At 47.0% G+C, this 9,445-nt stretch overlaps 1 protein-coding gene across 1 annotated transcript in view; it reads right to left on the bottom strand.

Annotated features, from left to right (window-relative positions):
* Positions 1 to 5,174: 5,174 nt before the first annotated feature.
* The window catches only part of DBNDD2 (dysbindin domain containing 2), a 29,492-nt gene continuing 25,221 nt past the window's right edge, over positions 5,175 to 9,445 (bottom strand). The window contains exon 4 of the mRNA XM_081196770.1: positions 5,175 to 6,129. Within this exon, the coding sequence (XP_081052896.1) occupies positions 5,927 to 6,129 (203 nt within the window). The 3' untranslated portion in view covers positions 5,175 to 5,926. The remainder of the gene's footprint in view (positions 6,130 to 9,445) is intronic.

The raw sequence follows: 9,445 nt of genomic DNA, 5'->3' as shown, positions 1-9,445 counted from the left end.
AGACTAACGGTGGCTAAGCTGTAGCATTCCAGAGGTTGTCGGACTACAACTCTCACCAGCCCCAGCCAGCCTGACCAGTAGTCGTGACAAATGGGAGTTATAGTCAGTAACACAGGGGATCACAGGTTAGCCACCCCTTTACTTTAGTTTACAGGCATGTGTTGGGGATGACAGAGGTATAGGACGTTGTTTCTCAGGACAAGGGAATAGGCCAGAAGAACTATTTCCTTTGTGCATGCAAGCTTGAAGTGCTTATTTATTAGCCCTTCTTTATTTATTTTTTCTGCAACTTCCATCAGCACCAGCCTGTGTGGCCAGTGGTAAGGGATGACTGGAATTGTAGTCCAAAAAACATCTGGAGGGCCATAGGTTCCCCATCCCTGTTCCGGAGCAAGCAAATTTGTTCCATTGTCTCTCTGGCAAAACTATTGAGAACTGCAGCCTTAATTATGTCAAAGCTAGGCCATGGCTTAAGTAGTTTTCTGGCAGGGTTCCCTGCAACCATTTCTTTCTGAAAGATGCCATTACTGTAACCTCCCTGCACCCAGTGCTTTTTATTACTAAGCTGTGATGGCTAAATGGAGCCTCTTCGTTTGGAATTGGTGTCAGTTTCTTGGGAGGACTCTTTTCATAGACATCGGATTGGCCACTGGTTGATGCTGAACGAGATAAATGGTTGATGTGATTTCTCAGGGCTCTTCTTATGTCCTTCTCATTAAACACGTTGCATTTTTGAAGTGTAAACACTTCCTAATATTAAGTAGAGTTTATGTAGTCTTGTTACTCACATGTGACAATAAGCCAAATAAACTAGCAATCCTGGCTTCTCAGAAGGAAAAAATCCATGTTCCCCTTTGTGGTGCATTTACTTGTTCATGCAAAGGTAGAAGCAAAGTGACAGCAATCAGTGTGCTCTAGTATGCAGTTTGTGCACAATATGGTTGGTTGGCTTATCATTTTCAGGAAATGTGCCCTCTATGTGAGTGGTTCTGACAACCTTTAGTATAGCATCTCATGAGCGAACAGAGATTTGAACTAGGGACCCAATGACCCCTAATTCATTGCTTTAACATCCTAAACCATACCAGCTTCCTATGCAATATTTTATCTTGCCAATCCTTATGCATTGTTATTTCCAGTAGATAAGTGAGTCCAAGTCTGAAATGGGATTTAAACCACCATGTTCATCTCCAGCTGTCTCTGGGGCTGCTGAAATGGGCATTCGGGGTCATAAGACCCCAACTTCTGTGGGTCAGGCATCTGACACGAGTTGGGAGTGGGCACAGAAGAGAAGCCAACACAGTGCAACGAAACATATACCTAGTTAGAAGTGACTTCCCAAACTAATTATTCCAGCCTCCTGCTTAGGCAGGAAATCTGCTATTGCATCCCTGATAGTGGGGCTGGCCCTACCATTAGGAGGAAATGAGGTGGCTCTCAAGTGGCAGATTTGGGGGTGTGAGAGGAGTGCTGAGGTTTTAGAAAACAGAAGTCTTTGCCACATGACCTGCCCTATACCTTCTAAGCCAGGCATGTCCAACTCTCTGGAGACTGCGGTCTACTCCCAGTATAATAAAACTGGCAGTGATCTACTCATTGTTATTGCCCAGAGTTGTTGATCTTTTGGGGGAGGAGGACAGAGGGTTTTTTTTTGGGGGGGGGGGCTGGTGGTCGGGATCAACCAACACCACCTTGCGATCGAAGCAGTAGATCACAATCGACCGGCTTGACATGCCTGTTCTAAGCTATCCCACAGCCCCTAGATACAGTGCAGACGCCCAGTCACCAGCATTAAAGTAAGATTTGACTGTCAATCTTGTCAGCTTCTTCACATGGGATGGTGGGGGTACCATCTTGTTGGTTGCCTCAGGCAGTCAACTGTTTTGAGCCAGTCTTATAAGGCTGGGTAAGGCCTCTTGCCTTAACCAAGTTGCTTAATTTCCCGCAACTTGATAGGAAAATCTGCCCACTAGAGGGCAGGCACAACCTTTTTCAGATTCTAGAGCCCAGGAATGCAGAGTTGAATTTCCTTCCTTTTATCTAACTCCTAATCACATACTTAAGTGCAAGCTTCACTTGAAATAGCCAGAGAAGTCCCACTGGTTTTAAATTTCAGAATTGTGCCCCTCTAATTCCTGATAGATTATAGCTCCTAGTCAGCCCAGCCAATAGTCAGGGGATGATGGGATTGGTAGTTGGAACAACTTCTGGAAGGCCACAGATTCCCAATCCCTGGAATATTCTGTTGTCACTTATTGTTAAAGGCACAGGAGCATGTCCAGAAAAGGGGATGATAACCCTAGTTGGATCAACAGCAATGAAAATTCCCGTCCAGTTGAAAATTTCCACTCCGAGTTGGGGGGGGGATGCATATTTCTGTTTGTGTTCAGAGGAGAGAGCGCTTCTCTGCTACCCAGTCATTAAACATTTTCTGGTTCACCTGAGGCAGCAAAAGGTATTGGGCCAAACCTGACTGAGGATAACACTTTATGCATCGGATGACATGGACAGACATGAACTCACAGAAGCTTGTGCCACAATAATAAATAAATAAATTTGTTATTCTTTAAGTTGCTATAAGACTTTGTTTTTCTGTGAAAAGCAGTGCACTCGGTGCTCAAACATGTTCCTGTCAGGAGTTCTCCCCCCCCCCCCTGCACAGTTGCTAAGAGTTGTTTTCTGTGTTCGCAGTTCACCCTCTTTCCAGTTGTATTTTTCCATTGGTTTCTTTTATTGCTTAGGGTGGGTTGTCCTTGTGGCTGCTAGATCTCTATCACTGGTCTCTCTCCCCACCCACCTGTGCTGTTAGTTTCCTGAGTCACTTCCTCCTCTCAGTCCTTCGCCTTCTATTTAGACCTCTCGCTGGAAAGCAGTTGCTGGAGTTGTTTGCAAATGGAGAAACTATGACTCACTTGCACCTGGATGGAAGCTGAAATGCTAGATGTTATTGCCAGGACCCAAGAGGGCTGGCTGATGTGTTGAGTCAATGCCGATGCCAGGCAGCTAAAGGGAGCTCCCCAGGAACTGGGCCGGCCCAAGGTTATTTATACACCAGGCTCCTTTTATTTCTTCTTGGGATTCTTCCAGTTTCACAATCAGAGTGGTTTTCTTGTTCAGTTTACAACAGGGCCAGCACCTGTCTGGTTTAAAGCAGACTGAAGACTTGAGTGCTGCTCCCAACATTAATTTGACATGCTAATTTACAGTGTAGGGGAAGGCATGAAAATTGCATACACGTGTATTTCCGCTGAGGCTGGAAAGTTGCAATTAGCTTCCCACTGTATAGCAACCCAACAAAATCTGGTTGTGATCATGATACAAGCTATGCATGGGGAATCTGGTGGGGGATGGATGTCCCAACAACATTTGGATGGCCATATATTTATATGGTTTGTTTTCTGTATACCCAATCAAGTTGGCCAGAGTAGTAAGACAATTTTAGACTTGTATACAGTTTAGCTGCACTATACGGAAAACAGTACTAGGCTTGAGCTTGGAAACTCAGCTGAGAACAGGTGGCTTTTAAAATGTCACTGCTTCTCAACCTCAATTACCCACCTGTAAACTGACATTATAATTACTTGTCCTCAAAACTGACTTGAGGATGAGCCACATGGATGGTTATTCTTGGTATTGTCCATGTGGTTTTCCTGTGCTCCCCCCCCCCCCCCATTCTGTCAGTTGGGTCCAACCTCTCAGTTTATTGCACACTTTTTTGCTCACTTTTTTGCAGCTCTTACTGCATATACCAAGGGGATGCTAGAAGTTAGGTTGTGCAAATATTTGTGTCTTGCACACACAACCGATAGCTTGTGATCAAGTAGTGTTGCCAGCCTGCAACCCAGATGCCATTCATCTGCTTTCAAACCACCTGATGCAGTGAAGATTTAATTGGGAGCACCTTTCTTTTTTAGTCAATCATGATGTTTAATCAGTTAATCTAACCAATTCATTGATAATATGTAGTGCGCCATCTGTGATAGTAGCAATTTTACACAGTGAGGTTATCCACAGATAAAATACATTAGGCAAGTAATCTAAAGCTTGGGTGGGGAATGTGTGGTCCTCCAGATGTTGTTGGGATACGACTCCCATCATCCCTGACCATGGGACTTGGGAGTCCCAACAACATCTGGAAGTGGCTGCACAGGTTCCCCATCTCTGACCTAAAATGTCATGGATATTCAGAGCTCCACTATTTATTCTGCACCATGAGATGTTTCTTTTGATTCATCATCCCATCTCCTATGCATGTTTGCATCCTGGTTCATTTTGGCTTCTGTTTTACAATCAGACTGCTCACTGTTAATGTTAGAAGGGGGTAAGAAAGAGATCTAGTTATGAGTAAGTGTGACTTAAGTAGTGTCTAATGATGGCACCATGAACCCCAAATTGGTGGGGGACAAACACACCTGAACATGCAGTCTGCTTTTAGTGGCAGTTGCATGGAAAAGCCATAGGCAGAAATTTTCCCCTGTGCTGCTAGCCGAGATCATTTTAACTGGAAAAGGGCTTCCTGCATACAATGCCTGTACTCTACTGAAAAGCTGTAGCTCCTCCCTAAACCACCATTTTGCTATCAGTTCGTTTTCAGGTGTGCCTCTTGAACATTCCCCATGAATTAGTGTTGAGCCTGACAGTTGAGAAACATGATGAATAATAAGAATACTTAGCATTTAGTGTTCAAAGCTCTTCATGTACATTGTTTCAGAAACTCTTTCAATGTTCCTGTAAGGTGGGTCATTGCTGCTATTCCCCCTATTGAAGGAGGAGGACAGGGCCACTGTGCAAGTTCATGTCAGAGGAAAGATTTGAACCAAGGACTGAGACTAATCTCATGCATCCTGTATTCTTAGCTACTGCACCAAGTGAATTCTATTGCGTCATTGAAAAACTAGCCACACAGCAGCAGCCCAAGGCAACTTTTCTACCTAGGGAAGGTCTACACAACTTTATCACCCATCAAGCTGAATGCCAGGACCAACCACCAATTACAGCATACCAGAAGCGTGAGAACCTGTTTTGTAATCACTTGGAAACATCAGAAGGGGGGGGCAGACATGGCTGGGGTAGGCTGCATTCTGCTCTGTGTGTCAGAAGTTATGTGGGCCCACACTAAATAGATGTTATTACTGCTACACCCCCTTTTTGAAGCCCATTTTTCTTTTCATTAGTCATTCCTCTGCTTCTCACCTTCCCAATATACACTGCATATTTGCAGTGTAAGAATGCAAAATTATATTTGTAGGGGAGTAAGAATAAACAACCATGCTCCACTGCTTATCAGTGCCTCCCCCAGGAATCTAATCCTGTTCAGGCATCTCTTCTTGAACCACAGTGCCTTACTGGCCCTTTCCCCCCAATAATGCACATCCTCCCAGTTGTAGACTCATAGAATTGCAGAGTTAGAAGGGATCTCAAGAGTCGTCTGGCCCAACCCCTGTAATGTAGGGGTCTCAAATAGATCATACATGACCATCTGCTTGCTTGAAAGGAATACAATTTTTTTTTTATGTTAACAACTAAGACATTTGTTGTGTGTATGTGGTGTGCTGGAATCGGAGAGACTCTAAGCCTGCACAAATGCCTTGCCTGAAATAATTGCAGCCGAGGTCATGGCTAACTTGCGTAGTCAGGGTGAGTGAACCAAGAGTGTTAGCTGTAAAAGGCTGGAGAGTTAGTTGAAAAAAACAAAAAACTACAGTCCCTTTTCCTCATGCCTTTCTCCCTATGCTTCTCAATGCATTGACCATCCTGCAGGGAGAAGGCTTATTTCTAATTCTCCCCGAGTACAAGAAATGAGATAGGGAACCGCTGTGAGGTTTAGTCACTGAGCCAGACAGCCACATTCCTTCTTCATCATGTCAGCTGGCAGAGTCAATGCGGTGGATTGGCAACATACACACAAACGCACACGCACACACCGCTAGCTGCTGCTCTCCTGCTCCTCGGGGCCATCTTGCTGCAGCTCTTCTTCATCTGACTGCACCACGGGGGTCTCGGCCCCTTCCTCACTGGTGTCTAGGCTGTTCAGGTCTGTAGAGGCAGAGGATGTGGATGAGATCCGGGATTTGATCTCGGTCGAGTTGGGCACTTGCAGAGAAATTTCCTCCTCGTAACGGTTGGAATCTGGCCAAGGAGGAAGACAAAAAGAGAACAAGCGCTTGATGAGGCTGGGCAACATTTTGCTGCCCTCTATACCGATGTGAAGCTGTTTCTGTAATATTTCTGGTCTCTTAAGCTATGCTGGCTCTCCCTATAGGAGAGCAGAAGAAAACCTAAGTTTTGCTGCTGTTTCCCACCGATGGTTATTGCAACTAGTTAGCAGATACATGCATGCCACATTATAATAGAAAATGCAAGTGTTTCAAGTTTTTTATAATGTCTGCAGCACCAAGGGCAGTATGATGCCACATGTCTATCCCCCCTGCTCTGTTCCTAAATTTACTGCATGCAAGTTGCTGCAAGGGTATTGTCAAGCCCAGACACAGGAGGGCCTCCGGTTCCAAGGGGGCCTCGGTCAGCATATTCACAATTGCAGGGGATGCACTGGGGCAAACAGAGGCGCAAAGGCGGCGGTGGTGGTGGGCGGATTCCCTGGGGCCATGGCTGGCAGCGTGAGAGTAAAGCTTCCCTGGCGTCCGGGGCAGGGCCTGTGATCGGCTCCGCAGAGGAGCGCGGAACGGGCGCCAGGTAAAAAAAAGAGGGGGGAACATTATCTACCTGGCCCGGGCCTCTGCCTGGCTCTGCAAGGCCCTGGGTATTGTAAGCACAACATCAACATATCAACACCTACGGTGATATTCTAGGTATCCTAGGGCAGGCATAGATAGGCAAACTCGGCCCTCCAGATGCTTTGGGACTACAACTCCCACCATCCCTTGCTAACAGGACCAGTGGTCAGGGATGATGGGAGTTGTAGTCCCAAAACATCTGGAGGGCCGAGTTTGCCTATGCCTGTCCTAGGGTAATGCCTCACATGCATAAGAGCATAGGAAGAGCCTGCTGGATCAGGCAAACAACCCATTAGCCCAGCATCCTATGCTTGCAGTAGCCAACCAGATGTTTCTGGGAAACCTGCAAGCAGGAACTGAGCCTAAGAGCCCTTTCCCCTCCTGCAGTTTCCAGCAACTGGTATTCGGAAGCATTGCTACCTCCAACTGTGTCATCATGGCTAGCAGACACTGAGAGCCTTATCCTCCATGAATTTGTCTAATCCTCTTTTAAAGCCATCCAAGTTGGTGGCCATCACTGCTTCTTGTGGGGGCAAATTCCATAACAGCGCATTAAAATGCATCCAGTTTCATATACACACAAGACTCACCCCTTCATCTCACAGACAGGCTACCCAAACACAAGGATCTTGAACGATTATTTCTTGCAGCCATTCTGCAAAGCCTAAAATGGGGCGGGACATGCTGGCTTCTTGCTGCCTGGATAAGCCTTTGTAGTGTCAGAGGAGTCAGACACAAGTTAAGACTCTCTGTGCATCTCACCATGCCTGACCTAATTTAAGGTATTCTAAAGATTAGCATCTCTGGGCATTTTCTGGTTGTTGCACACACACAGTTTTTTTGAGACTGTAAACTGCAAAATGTAATCTGAGAAGGTGCCCAGAGAATGCCTTTCTATTTTGTTTAATTTTGTTACTTTTAAAATTTGCCCAGTACCTTGAGCAGCTATATTTCCCATTGCTGGAGCCTGCAAATTAATACAGCTGACTGCTGCCCACCAGTTTGACTCCGCTGTTTGCAATGAGGAGATTTCAGGTGTGGAATTGGCTGAAGTTCAAAATGGGCACTACATAATTGTTCTGGAGCAGCTGCAGGGACAGAGAGAAATGTGGCTACCTTTTGCATGCCACTGAAATTGCCACACAAGCACAACCTTGTAGAGTGCAAAACCTAGCTCTACAGCAATCTCACTTTAAGAAGAAAGGAAACTTCTCCCTTCTCCCTTATGACTCTGGAGAAAGGCTTGCAAAACAAGAGAGGTATTTGGGTAAAATTTGAGATTGCAGGGCACCCAGGGATCCAACATGAAACGCTCAGTAGCTCCCTTTTGCTCCATCAGTTCGCTCGAAGCTTTAGAAAACACGGGACAAAACACCCTCTGGGGTGGGGTGGGAGCACCCGTCTTAAGCATATCTGGTGCTGTGGTACAAAGATCCCTCTGGCTCTCCCCCCCCCCCATGGCAACTCCAAAACAAGGGAGGGGGCAGTGGAAAATGTCCTCTGCCTCCCCCACCGCCCCGATCCCTGGCCTGGTGGCAGCGATCAAGCAGGAAAACGTGCTGGTGGACATGCTCTCTGGCATCAGGGTGCCCAAGAAGGCAGCCTGGGAAGGCTGCACGCCGCATTTCTCCAGGAAACAGGAGGAGGGCAACGACCAGGAGCAGGGCCATCTTTAGCAGATGCAGAGGCTTGGGAGAGAAGCTGTGCGCAGATTCCATCCTAAGCCTCTGCAGGGATCGCTCTCCTCCTGCAGAGGCTTGGGAAAGAAGCTGCATGCCCGCCAGCCATATAGTTGGCAGGGCGCAGCTGGCGGGCGTGCAGGGAAAGTGGAGGCTGCCGGCAAAGCCGCACAGCTCCCAAACTCGCTAGGGCGCCCCTGAGAGGCTAGCGCCGTGGCGCAACAAACCACTAAGGCCAATGGGAAAGATGGCTCTGGGTGGGAGTAGCTCCTTCTTCCAAAAGCTGCTGAGAGATCAAGGAAAAGCAGCAGGGTTGCGTTCCCCATCGCTTTTCTGACAGAGGCCATCAATCTGGCTGCTTAGGTGCCAAAACCAGGCCTGAAACCAAGAATGGGATCCAGATAAAATGCTTCCAGGCATACCTGCAGCTGGCCAGCCACCACACTCTCTGTCACCTTGCCCCAGAAGGGAATATTAGAGACTGCAGGGTAGTTTTCTAAAAACTTACCAGAACATCGTAAAATGGGGACTCGCAGACACAGCTATCTGGCACAGCTATCAGCAGTGGGAGGGCCTTGTTGGGGCCATCAGCTCACAGCAGCTGCTGTGGTTCTTATGCTCCATGCCTGCTAATGCTCATAAAGTTTACAGGCCCCCTTCTTCCTTCTATTCCACCGCTCGTTGCCAAGACAACAAGACAACTATTTGACAACTTGCGTTTTCGCAAATTAGAATGAGTTATGCAATACAACATATGGGATTTTGCTTAATTTACATCTTCCCTTTCGCTGCCTCTGCACAGAACTTGGCAGCCCAGGCTGCCGTATGGTTCAATAACTCCCGATCCTGTTCAGAAACAGCCCCCCGTGCTTCTGCGCGAAAGTTACCTTGCGCGGATGGTATTATCTGCCCTGCTAATAAATCATTAGCCAAAGACACTGCTGAACATGCCGCGCAGCGTGTGACTCCATAACAGCGGGAGCAGGTTGACCCCGTAAACCCCTTCCGTCAAGAGCCTGGCCTGGCCAGATC

This window comes from Podarcis bocagei, assembly GCF_964188305.1.
Source record: "Podarcis bocagei genome assembly, chromosome: 5".
Taxonomy (NCBI): domain Eukaryota; kingdom Metazoa; phylum Chordata; class Lepidosauria; order Squamata; family Lacertidae; genus Podarcis; species Podarcis bocagei.
The sequence above is the reverse complement of the archived record's forward strand: the minus strand, read 5'-3'. Positions and strand labels throughout refer to the sequence as shown.